General features: G+C 43.4%; 1 protein-coding gene across 2 annotated transcripts in view; it reads left to right on the top strand.

Moving 5' to 3' along the window:
* The window catches only part of MAML3 (mastermind like transcriptional coactivator 3), a 437,043-nt gene extending 424,752 nt beyond the window's left edge, over nucleotides 1–12,291 (top strand). For both annotated transcript variants that reach the window (XM_007999840.3, XM_073017643.1), the window contains exons 4-5: nucleotides 3,005–3,089; nucleotides 8,732–12,291. In XM_007999840.3, the coding sequence (XP_007998031.3) occupies nucleotides 3,005–3,089; nucleotides 8,732–9,732 (1,086 nt within the window). In that variant the 3' untranslated portion in view covers nucleotides 9,733–12,291. The remainder of the gene's footprint in view (nucleotides 1–3,004; nucleotides 3,090–8,731) is intronic.
* The last annotated feature ends 614 nt before the right edge of the window (nucleotides 12,292–12,905 follow it).

Below are 12,905 nucleotides of genomic sequence, written 5' to 3'. Positions count from 1 at the left end.
ACGGCGAGGCCAGCCCCACCCTGGGGAGCACAGGGCGTGGGAAGAGTGTGAGAAGAGACCCGTCAAGACGATGCCCCCAGACAAGGAGGTGAGAGGTCAGGGGAGACCCCTCAGAATCCAGAGCATGGAGAGAGCTGGGGCTTCTTGGGAAAGACAAGGGAAATGGGAGGCTGTGACCTGCGGATCATTCCGTAGCAACTGTGTGTACTAAAAGATGATGAGGGATGAGGGGAGGGTCACTTTCCTCAGCACTAGGATTTGCCCATTGTTTTGTATGTGATGTGATTTTGGAAAAAACACTGAACTTCCCTCTTCATCTGCCAGATTAGGTTTTAATCATTTCCCAGCCTTCCTCATGTATCTGCTTTAAGGATCACATAAGATCATGTGTGTAAAATGTTTTGGAAGCTGTGTGTGCTGCACACATGTATGTGGGGGCCTGTCACATGGCCCTGGTGTCAGGGAATGTCATGTGAGAGCTGTAGCCACATGGCCTAGCCAGGTCAGTGGAGCATCTTGTCTGCACCTGAGGAGGATGCAGATTTAGTGCAGGTTGTCCAAGTGCAGGTCTACAAGGAATAAGTGCTCAACTTTTTTTTTTTTTTTTTTTGAGACAGGGTCTTGCTTTGTCACCCAGACTGGAGTGCAGTGGCGTGATCTCGGCTCACTGCAACCTCTGCCTCACGAGCTCAAGCAATCTTCCCACCTCAGCCTCCAGAGTAGCTGGGACCACAGGCAACCACTACCACGCCTGGCTATTTTTTGTATTTTTAGTAGAGATGGGGTTTTACCATGTTGGCCAGGCTGGTCTCGAACTCCTGGGCTCAAGTAATCTGCCTGCCTCGGCCTACCAAAATGCTGGGCTTACAGGTGTGAGCCACAGCACCCGGCCAGCTCTCAGTTTTTCGTTTTGAGAGTGAATATTGCCAGATCAACACCAATCTTAGTTGCTGCAGCATTGAAAGTGTCCTCACACTTTGGATTTTGGAAACAGATTTTGGGTTTCCTGAAAGGACATGTGAGGGAAAACAGAAGGATTTGGGATCTTACGTATTTTGGGAAACTTTAAAATGATTCTCAGTAAACTTGGCAATCAGAGCAGAGCAGGTTGAAAGTAGGCATGAATTCACATTTAATGCCATATTCTCAAAAAGTGCAAAGCACATCACCTCTCATCCATTCACAAAGGTTAGACAAAACTTAGAAACATTCTAGATCATGAAGTCCCATCATTTTACAAATGAGGAACTGAGGTTATGTGAGGAAACTGAGCTTATGTGATTTATATGAGATCACAGAGCTAGAGAGAGACAGAGCCAGGATGGAACTGAGGACTCCTGATTCCTGACTCCAGGATCCACCCTCAGTCCCCCACAGGCTGCCAGGGGCTCATTCCTAGTCGCAAGTAGGACAATTAAATTCTTATATAATATGGGAAGTTTGACTGAGGAGAAGCTGTTAAATGCTCAGCTTATTCTCAGTAATGCCCTTCTGTTGCTGCCTAAAAGATTTGCGTGGTTTCTTGTCTACACATTATTGGTCTACACAATCAATTAATTTCAACAGTTTTCTGTAGAACATTATGGTAGGGACCACGGGATGGGGTCAACAAGTCAAAGGCTGTTTTTTTCTTTGGTTGCCAGAATACTGGCTGGCCTTGTAGAGAAGAGAAAAAGAAAAGAAAAGAAAATTATAGAGCAGCCCAGGAACAAACACAAGAGAAAAAATTGAAATAAACACATGCGTTAAGAGGTGGTCAGTGTGTGCTATTTTTATAATGAACACTCTAAAGAACAGGGACCTTGTTGTATGTTCTTTATAGCCCTTGCAGATGAAAGGTACTTAATGAATATTCAGCAGCTGCAGGGAGCAGGTTAAACAACATCCCAAAGGTCATGCAAGCTACTTGACGGCAGACCTAGAACTAAAACCTCTTTCTCTGCTCTTTCTACATCACTCTTATTTTCTTTCCCTTTGCACATACAACGTGATAATGATAATAGCCTTCCCAGTATATTGGTAGCAACACTAGCAGTGCAGCATCCCCGTGAGTGGAAGAAGAAAGACTAAAATGCAGGCCTCCTGGCTTGCTGGTATATGTGGAATCCCACGTGGTTTCCTCAAAGCAGTAAATGCTGAATAGTTTACTTGTAGAGACATATTTTACAGGCAGTGTGGCTTCATGGGAATAAGATTAGCCTTTTTTGTATAACCCCTGAGGATCTCATCTTCCTATGCCCAAAGCATCCACTTAGGTCATTAAAAAGCAGTTGCTTGTCCCTTTGAGCTCAGTCCCCACAGCGCTAAGGAAAGCATGCAGGCTGATGTTGAGCAGTCCACGTCAAAACCCCTTCCCTCAGCACGCATTCTTCATGAGCCAGCAAGTCCACATATCAGAAATACATGCAGATGTTCACCAAAGGCATGTACAGGAATGTTCACAGCAATCACATTCGAAACACAAAAACTAGAAACACCAAAGGTGGCATCACTAGTAGAATGGGTAAATAAATTATAGTATTCCATTATATTCATATAATGGAATACTATCCAACAGTGAGAATGAACAAGCAACAAGAATTCACATCCACATGGATGAATCTCACAAATACTGTGGTGGATGCAAGAAGCCAGATTAAAAAGCAGCATCATGTGAATCATTTTCTGCAAAGTACAAAAGCAGACATAACTGCTGTATGTTGTTAAAAGTTAGGACGGTGATGCCCATGGGTCAAGGGAGGGTGATGACTGGAAGGAGCACGAGGGGCTCCTGGCAGCGTTCTGTTACTTGATGGAGGGTCTGGTGGCCCTGAGTGTGTTCATTTTGTGAAAACCTACCTGATTGTATCCTTAGGCTTTGTGCACTTGCCTATAGGCATATGATTCTTCAACACAAAGTTTAGTTTTGGGGAAAACCCTACCTTCCTCAGAACTGCTAGGATATTGAATTGTGTGCTTGCTCCCTATCTTACCTCTCCACCCCTCTTGTGTTCTGTCGTTCTAGCAATTGCAGCAATCACATCTACCCCGGCAGCACCTCCAGCCACAGCGGAATCCATACCCGGTGCAGCAGGTCAATCAGTTTCAAGGTGAGGCCAGTGCAACCTCTCTCATTTTATACCTTCTAGTGATGAAGCATAAGTGAATGTGTAGCCAGAGTCATTGCCTTACATGCTGTATTTGTATCCAGGAAATACTTAAACTATTTAACTACTGGTAGGTTAAGAGTACTAACCAATCAGAATGGATTCCTAGAGGCCTCCTGTTGTGCCAGGCACTAACCTTTTGGTCACTAAGTCACAGAGGGGTTCTAGAAAGCACAGGGAAGGGTCAGGGTAGCTGTGGGAGTTGGGACTGGAACAGCTGTTCTTTACCAAAGGTACATAGTATTGCAATAGATTAACAACCAGTAAAGATATACTGGTGCCTGTTGGCTCCATATCAACTTTGTTTATGTTTAGATTGTCATCTTAGTGACTACAGGGGCAAAAATCTTGTGCCGCATCTTTTTTGCTTATGCCAGCAGGTCACCTGACCAAAGCCCTTACTTCTATAACTGAAATGGAAGAATCTGGCTTGCAACAACCACTAGTCTCTGCTGAATGTAGAAGACAAATAGGGCCTTGAGGCTGATTGAACTGACCCTGTATCCATTTGTGGGAATCCTAAATGATGACCCAGTAGCAACGGGTGCACTGTATGTTAGTGTTGCACTCCTTTATAAATGTGGAAGGCCCACTCGAATATCAAACCCTTCCATCTCCAACAGAGAGATCCCTTGACTGTGTGCGGTGGTTCATGCCTGTAATCCTAGCACTTTGGGAGGCTGAGGCGGATGGATCACTTGAGACCAGGAGTTCAAGACCAGCCTGGCCAACATAGCAAAACCCTGTCTCTACTAAAAATGCAAAAAATTAGCCGGGAGTGGTGGTGCATGCCTGTAATCCCAGTTACTCAGGAGACTGAGGCACAAGAATCGCTTGAACCCGGGAGGTGGAGGTTGCAGTGAGCCGAGATCGCACCACTTCACTCCAGCCTGGGCAACACAGCGAGACTCTGTCTCCAAAAAAAAAAAAAAAAAAGACATTTGAGGGTGTTATATGGGGTGAAGAAAATAGCCTGAGGAGCCTTCCTAATCTTATCCACAGGAGTTTTCAGGGGGCTACAGGGTTCACCTAGCAGCAGAAATCCTAATCCCATCCTCTGCCCATTTTGTGGGATCCACATCAGTGGGTCCTAGCTTCTCAAAAGTTACCTATTCCTTTAAGAGTCTGCAAAAAGCTATGAAGTCTCTTGCACAAAAATGCATAATATGTAAATATATATATAAACTTTTATATAATTTCACAAGTATCCCTGAACTTTATCAATAGACTGGGTGAAAAATTTCTGATCTAAGGTAGCATTTTTAAGTTTTCAGATTGCAAAACACAAGGTTATTGAAAACAACTTAGTGGGTCACAACCAATATTTTTAAAATGAAATACAACAGAAATTATCAGAGCATATCAGAAACTTTTCTTTCTGTTTTAAACCCACATGTATATATCCTGGATCATGAACTGTGAGTTGTAGTTTACAGTCTGAAAGCCATTGATATTTACTGACAGACCACATTGAAGATCACCTGTAAAAATACTGGGGCTTGAGTAGCTACCACTCCCTTTCACTTCTGGGATGCTTATATCATGTTAGATCCTTTGGCCTTGACACATTTGGCCTTGACACAGGCAAGGACAAAAGGAATTGAGTTATCCACAGGTGTTCTGTGCACTAAATCAGTGCCAGGGGTTTTGAAGAATTATGTTTCTAATTTTGCCATGGGTAGGGAAGAGTGGGGACTAGTCATCATTACATATAGTTGTTGTTGCACATACAGAGCCCTCCTTTATATCTATAGTTCTCAACCTTTAGCCTGCGCTGAAAGCACCAACAAAGCTTGTTAAAACACACACAGTGTTTCTGATTCAGTAAATCTGGAGCAGGGCCTGAAAATCTGCATTTTTTACAAGTTCCCAGGAGTCACTGATTTTGCTAGCTAGGGAACCACGCTTGAGAGCTGCTGCATTATATTATGAACTAATTAAAAACATAAAAGCTGATAAACCCAGCATAACGTCTCTTGAGTTTTCCAGGTTCATAACTCATGTATTATTTGTGGGGAAAAGGGGCCACCACAATTTAACAATTGCCCTGTGTTGCAGAATATAGACGCATACTTATATGAGCTATTCGGAATGTTTTGGGTCCAGTTAAAAAGTTCTATTCCAGGTGGGCACGGTGGCTCATGCCTGTAATCCCAGCACTTTAGGAGGCCGAGGCGGCTGGGTCACCTGAGGTCAGGAGTTCAAGACCAGCCTGACCAACATGGAGAAACCCTGTCTCTACTAAAAATACAAAAAATTAGCCGGGTGTAGTGGTGCATGCGTGTAATCCCAGCTACTCCAGAGACTGGGGCAGGAGAATTGCTTGAACTCAGGAGGCAGAGGGTGCGGTGAGCCAAGATTGTGCCACTGCACTCCAGCCTGGACAACAGGAGCAAAACTCTGTCTCAGAAAAAAGAAACAAAAAAAAACCATAGAGACAAAAATTAAAGTCACCTGAAATCCCACCCTCCAGAGATGATCAATCCTATTATTTTATTTCTATATAAATAGACACCCGCAAAAACTGGGATTGTACTGTACGTGTTTTTGTAGCTGACTTTGCCACTTAACAGATCCTGATGTTATTCTTGTTTATACCTCAGAAGCAAATTATTTTGCACTCATATAGAGACGATGTGTCATCCTCAACCAATAAGATACTATTTTCTTTGGAGGTGAGAGAGAATTCACCTTTGGGGCTAAATTAGAAAGAAATGGCTGATCACTTTGCATTTTCTATTCGTGACATGGAACATGGTTCAGTAGAGAATATTGTCAATAAAGCCAGTGTGACATTTTAGGGTCCTTGAGCTGATTGGTTTGAGATATATAATTTATTTTACTATCTTCAGTATTTTCATGTGTTTACAGACACCCTAGATGGCATGATGTTATGCATCTGGGAAAAAAGCAAACTGAAAAATAAGAAATATCATCTTGGAGAGAAGTTTTGTTAGGTACAACTTGCATGAGAACCTATCCCATACTCTCACCATTATACATTTCAAAGGCCTTAATGACTGTCTTTCCCTCATTAGGTTCTGGACCTCTGAGCAATGTTACATGACTATGGGGAAATGCTTATTTTTTTCACAAATACAGGCTTATTGTGAGTGAAAATAGAACATAGACTTTTTAAGCAAAAAGTTGGATACTATCGTCTCTCTTTGAATATACAAGATTTTCTTGGACATTGTGATGTTAACCAGCAGACAAGAAAATTAGACTACAGTGTCTCACAATAATATGTGTTTTAGACCAAAAAAAGAAAAAGAAAACATAATTTGTGGTTTAACACATGTAGTAATCAGGTAAAGACAAGCTAATTCCTTGGACACATCTGAATTTTTTTCCTTTGTATATTTAAAATCACGGAAGGCATAAAACTAGATTAATAAAAGTCTTTTTATTTCTCTTAAGTGAAAAATAATGTAGTGATTGCTGATTTTAAAATGCCTTTTAAAAATAAGAATTACATCAAGATAGTGCAGTCATTTACACTAAATAAAAATAAAGATTGGCTTGGATTAATGTATCACTGCCTATTAAAAGGTATTGTAACATTTCTGCCCTCTAAAGAAAGGAACCTATTTCTCATTCACAAAATTATTCCAGACAGTATCCAGTCCTTTAACATATCCATTATAAATATACCCCAAAATGGCCAAATTATAGATGTCCTTTCATCTATTTCTAGCAGCCCATCAGACTGTTTATATAATTTGGGTCTACCCAGTCAATCTCTGACTCAGCAATATTTTTCCCTTAAATTTTTTTTTATGAATAACTCAATAACCCATTTCACCACAGTTGATCTTATTGGCCATGGAGTCAATAAAAATTTAGTCGTTAAGGTCTCAAAACTTCATGACAAGATTACAAGTTGCAGTATATACTACCTTTGAGTGTTTTACTAGGAACTTTTGATTTTTCAAAAAATCACTTAGATATAATGAAGCTTAAAACAAAATATGAAAACATTTCTGGGGATTTCCCCCAGATCTTTCAGGTTTCCTGATAGAAACCATTTCATTTTTCAATGCAGTATGATATTGATCTCAAGCCACAAAAACTTGAGACATAATCAAAATTCCCGTAATTTTCTTTCTTAAAGAAAGGAAGAAAATATGGAGACATATTTTCAGCCCAGAAATCAATAGCCACATCAGGAAGACAAAAACATGCTTCAGTTATCTGCCAGGGTGCCAGGTTTAACAAGGTTAGACTATTCTCATCTGGTTTCTCATCACAGTTCCAGGTGGGATTAAATTTGCTTAGAATATTGATTGGCTCCCATGCTGCATCTTCTTCAAATGTCCAGGAAAAAAACTATTTTTCTTCTTCTTATAGACTCAGTCATTAGCAGGAACATAGAAAAATCCATTTTTGTGCACCTCCTAGCCCTTTGCAACATTGACTGGTGTTCTACCGGTGACATTTCCATTCTCTTGGCTGTTTGGAAATTTCCTGGTAACATGTAAAGAATGACTCACTCAAATGCCTAATTAAGGTTGAATGACTTGGTGTGGACACTCTGGCCACCTTTTAAACAGCATTATTAAAACTGTGTTAGCAATTTGCTGAGAGAAATAGTCGTTGCTGATTTGAAGGAATGGACTTTGCTGTAGAAATGCATGAAGTTGGGTGCAGCACACCAACATGGTACATGTATACATATGTAACAAACCTGCACGTTGTGCACATGTACCCTAGAACTTAAAGTATAATTTTAAAAAAAATTTAAAAAAAAAAAAAGAAATGCATAAAGTTTATGGCCAAGTCGCACGTAGCAGGATGATTTCTTTTTCTAGCTCAGGAAGCTGGCCAGTTTGCAATGACATGTTATGATTCAGAGAATCTGGAGCATGTTGAAATCTACAGAGTGGATCCAAAAAATGTCCTATCTGTCAAAATAGCTGCTTAGCAGAAGCAATGGCCTTTAACCTCTCAAATCCTACTCAAGTCTTAAGGGAAATTAGTCTAATGGTCTTTATTGATAGTATTCTCTACTGAACCATGTTCCACTGTACCAATAGAAAATACAAAGTGATCAGCCATTTCTTTCTAATTTAGCCCCAGAGGTGAATTCTCTCTCACCACCGAAGAAAATAGTATCTTATTGGTTGAGGATGATGTCATACCTATAAGAGTACAAAATAATTTGCTTCTGAAGTATAAACAAGAATAACATCAGGATCTGTTTAGTGGACAAGTCAGCTACAAAAACACATGCACAGTACGATCCCAATTTTTGTGGGTGTCTATTTATATAGAAATAAAAGAATAGGAATGATCATCTCTGAATAGTGGGATTTCAGGTGACTTTAATTTTTGTCTCTATGTTTCTTAATACTTCCAAATTTTTCACAATCAGCATATGTTATAATCAGAAAAATAATCATTTTTATTAGAGATTTATTATCAGAGTAGATCTTTTCTTTTTTGTTTGTTTTTTGTTTTTTGTTTTTCTTTAGATCCTTTCATATAAAGGAATTTTGTCATTCCCAAAGAAAATTCCAACATCTTGTTGCAGTATATTGCTTATGGAGAAGAGTGAGTGGCATGTGTCCTCTTTTTCACTGCAGGTTCTCCCCAGGATATAGCAGCCGTAAGAAGCCAAGCAGCCCTCCAGAGCATGCGAACGTCACGGCTGATGGCACAGAACGCAGGCATGATGGGAATAGGACCCTCCCAGAACCCTGGGACGATGGCCACTGCAGCTGCGCAGTCAGAGATGGGACTGGCCCCTTACAGCACCACGCCTACCAGCCAACCAGGAATGTACAGTATGAGCACAGGCATGACCCAAATGTTGCAGCACCCAAACCAAAGTGGCATGAGCATCACACATAATCAAGCCCAGGGACCGAGGCAACCTGCCTCTGGGCAGGGGGTTGGAATGGTGAGTGGCTTTGGTCAGAGCATGCTGGTGAACTCAGCCATTACCCAGCAACATCCGCAGATGAAAGGGCCAGTAGGCCAGGCCTTGCCTAGGCCCCAAGCCCCTCCAAGGCTGCAGAGCCTTATGGGAACAGTCCAGCAAGGAGCACAAAGCTGGCAACAGAGGAGCTTGCAAGGCATGCCTGGGAGGACTAGTGGAGACTTGGGACCATTCAACAATGGCGCCAGCTACCCTCTTCAAGCTGGGCAGCCGAGACTGACCAAGCAGCACTTCCCACAGGGACTGAGCCAGTCAGTCGTGGATGCTAACACGGGCACAGTGAGGACCCTCAACCCAGCTGCCATGGGTCGGCAGATGATGCCATCGCTCCCGGGGCAGCAAGGCACCAGCCAGGGGAGGCCAATGGTCATGTCTGGCCTGAGCCAGGGAGTCCCGGGCATGCCAGCATTCAGCCAGCCCCCAGCACAGCAGCAGATACCCAGTGGCGGCTTTGCTCCAAGCAGCCAGAGCCAAGCCTATGAGCGGAATGCCCCTCAGGACGTGTCATACAATTACAGTGGCGACGGAGCTGGGGCTTCCTTCCCTGGCCTCCCGGATGGTGCAGATCTTGTGGACTCCATCATCAAAGGTGGGCCAGGGGACGAGTGGATGCAGGAGCTTGATGAATTGTTTGGTAACCCCTAGTCAAGAGAGGCCCCAAGAGCCATGACTCGAGTGGTTAAAGCTTAAAAAGTGAAAAAGAAACAGGATGTTGACCCATCCTTGTTTTTTGTTTTTTTGACCCACGTAAACTGAGCAAAACTGCAGCTGGCTGACAGTGGAAGATCCAGGTGCCAATCCACAGCCCCGCCGGGCCTCATTTCACCTGATTTTCACACAGCGATCGAGATGAGACGCCACGCAGATCCCTGCTGCGAGAGAGGGAGACACCCAGAGGAGCAGGTGGGAAGACGAAGCCAGCCAGAGCCTCTCTGCTCAGCCTCAGCGTGCCCTGTGATCGCCTGGCCCAGCAGGAGCTACTTCAGCCAAGAGGGACTGTTACCCAAGAGAGGTATCCTCAGACCCTCCTGCCCCAGGTCAGGAGACAACAGCTTTGGAGACACAAAAGAGACAGAGCCTCGGCCAGAGAGAGTCCCCCAGAAGAGGCTGGGTGGTTGCACAGGCCAGGTGCACAGGTTGGAAATGCACTGAACTCTGGGTGCCAAGAGATGTAAGGCTTCGAGACATGCTACTGAATTTGGAGGGCAGGCACGAAGAACAGCGAGATACTCACAGGGAGACAACAACAGATCTTACAGGCCTGTCTGTCTCCTGCCCCATGATGACCCTCAGGAATTGCAGAGGCTCCGCTGTCACAAGGAGAGCAGGCTGAGTTTGGAGCACGGTCCATCCGGCAGTCCTGGGGCGTCTGCCCTCTGCTGGTGCCCCTGGTGGCAGTCCCTCCAGGTAGGGCTGGAGCCCACTGGCGCCCAATACAAAACATCCAGGTGGGTCACATCTACTTCTGGCGGCTGCAGGGCAGAGAAACCCCTACTGGACGCTGTGTGTCTGCCAGCCTGCAGCCTTTGTCTCCAGCCCTGCCTTTATTCCTCCTTGCCTCCACACCAGCCTCCCCTCGCTTCTCCTTACAGACTATCCAAGAAGTGAAGCTTATGTCTTTAGGGAGCCTTGGGCAGAGTCCACATAAATGCAGGAAGAACTTAAGACAATGCCTGAAATGCAAAGGCAACACTGGAGTCTTCTTTCTCTAACATGTGTAGAGTTGAATGAATATCTCTGCCTGGAACTGAGAGGGCTGCTCTGATGTTTGGGCATTGGTTTTTGTGAGCCACATCTGATATGTCTGATATCCCCGGGAAGGAGTGGCCTGGAGGTCACTGGTTCAGGCTCCCTTTGGGCGAAATCCCGGGAGTGATGCTCTAAAATCCACCTTTCCCATCATCCCTACTCATCAGAAAGATAAATATAAAATCCCTGAGAGGTGGAGGAGCTAAAAAAGCAATTGCTCCACCTTACAAATTTGGATATAAAGGAGATGTAGTTTCTTTCATATGAGCAAAGTAGTCCTCTTCCAAAGTCCTGTACAGTTGTTCTCTTTGTCATTGACGCACATCTGCCCTAAGCGAAATCTGTCAGAAGGAATCAACAAGGCTCCTTGCCTCCTCTCCCAATCCCCCTTTTGGAGGCCCTTTGGCTTCAGTGTTGTCCTAAGTGAGAGTGGTGTGTACTTTTCTCCTGTCCCCTCCTCCCTCCACGTCCTAGACACTGGCTGCCTTCTGTGCACTCCCAGGCAGCTCACCACAGAGGAATCGGAGCCTGTGGGGTTGGACTGGCCACACTCAGTCCTGAGAAGGCGAGTTGCCGTGGAAAGCTGGGAGCAGAGAGGTTTGGAGAGGAGGCGGCAGGCAACATTGCCTTTGACTTGCTCTCAGTGTACCCCGCGTTGTAGATCTGCTCAGCAAGGGGCAGGATGTAAGGCCAGAGGTGCCTGGTGGGTGAGAAGTCCAGGCAGGGGCTGGGCGCCCTCTCCGAAGAGGTGGCAGCAGAGTGACCCTGAACTCCCCACATGGGGACTCATGCCACTGGGGAAACTGAGTGGAAAGAGATGAAACCAAAAACAAAGCAAACAAATGAGAAGACACAGAAAACATAATTACCTTTTCCTGAAAGGTACAGGAAATAAATAAGCAATGATGAGAGACTGGAGGTGGCTAATGGAAGTGGGACAGGGGTGGGGGCTCCATTATCTTTTAAAAGCTTCCTCCAAATGCTCAGTACTAGGACCAACTAATAGAGAGATAGATTTGAATACGGTGGTTTTGTTTTGGTTTTGTTTTTACTACGGTGCTGATGTATATGTAATGTCTAAAAAAAGTTATTTGTACATAAGTTTTTACAATACTGCAGATATCACTGGGTCTACTATCTGTAAAAAATATACATATAAATATATATATACTGTTTGTTTAAAATAGAGTATTTTTATTTCATTCCTTAACTCATCATCACAGCAGTGGTATTGCACTTCAGATGACATCTAATGACTAATTTGTACTGTATGACCTATGGGAACTTGCTCCATTTTATTCAGATTTTTCTAGTTTTCTGTTTTTACTTTGTACATTGAGCATTGCTTATTTCCTTTTAAGAAATGTACAGAACTCTGAAATGTAGAAATGAAGTGATGTTGACATACCACTTTTAAAGAAAACAAAACTGAAAATAAAAGATTATCTGAATCAATCCAAAGTATAGTTTTTTAAGATCCTCACTGGATCTCCAAACTTAATTAAGCAGACATGATTCCTGGGTTTTAATTGATTAACTGCAGTTCTTTTCTCAAAATTTTGATATCATTCTTTAAATATTTATTTAATGGGAGAGATCTATCATTCCCAGCCTTTGCATTCAACTTCTCAACTGATACTTTCTAAATTTACTGCCGCACTCTGAAGGATGTGGCAAAGGGAAGGGAGGAAAGTCAACTTTGCATGGAACATAGTGCAATCCATTTGTAGATTCAGTACCACAACAGTTCCATTTCCAACTGGTTCATCTGGAGGTAGGGAGGCTCCACTGGAAAAATAAATATTTTTGTCAAAAAAAGAAAAATCGGAATATATCGAGGGGAAGTAATAAAGGTTCTCGTTCTACTTTAGTGAGCACTGTCAGTAAACAGCCTCCACCACCCCACTCCTACCAGGCCACTTTGCATCGCAAAGCCATGGCCTGGCTTCACCTGCACCCACCCACAGAATTGAAAGTGCTTAGACGTTTATATCCTTCTGGATTGACTTTAGCCAGTGACTCACTGGTGCAGGAGTATAAAAGCCCAGTTAACTTGTCTGAACAAAGTC

The sequence above is a fragment of the Chlorocebus sabaeus genome, chromosome 7 (genome assembly GCF_047675955.1).
Source record: "Chlorocebus sabaeus isolate Y175 chromosome 7, mChlSab1.0.hap1, whole genome shotgun sequence".
Taxonomy (NCBI): domain Eukaryota; kingdom Metazoa; phylum Chordata; class Mammalia; order Primates; family Cercopithecidae; genus Chlorocebus; species Chlorocebus sabaeus.
The sequence above is the reverse complement of the archived record's forward strand: the minus strand, read 5'-3'. Positions and strand labels throughout refer to the sequence as shown.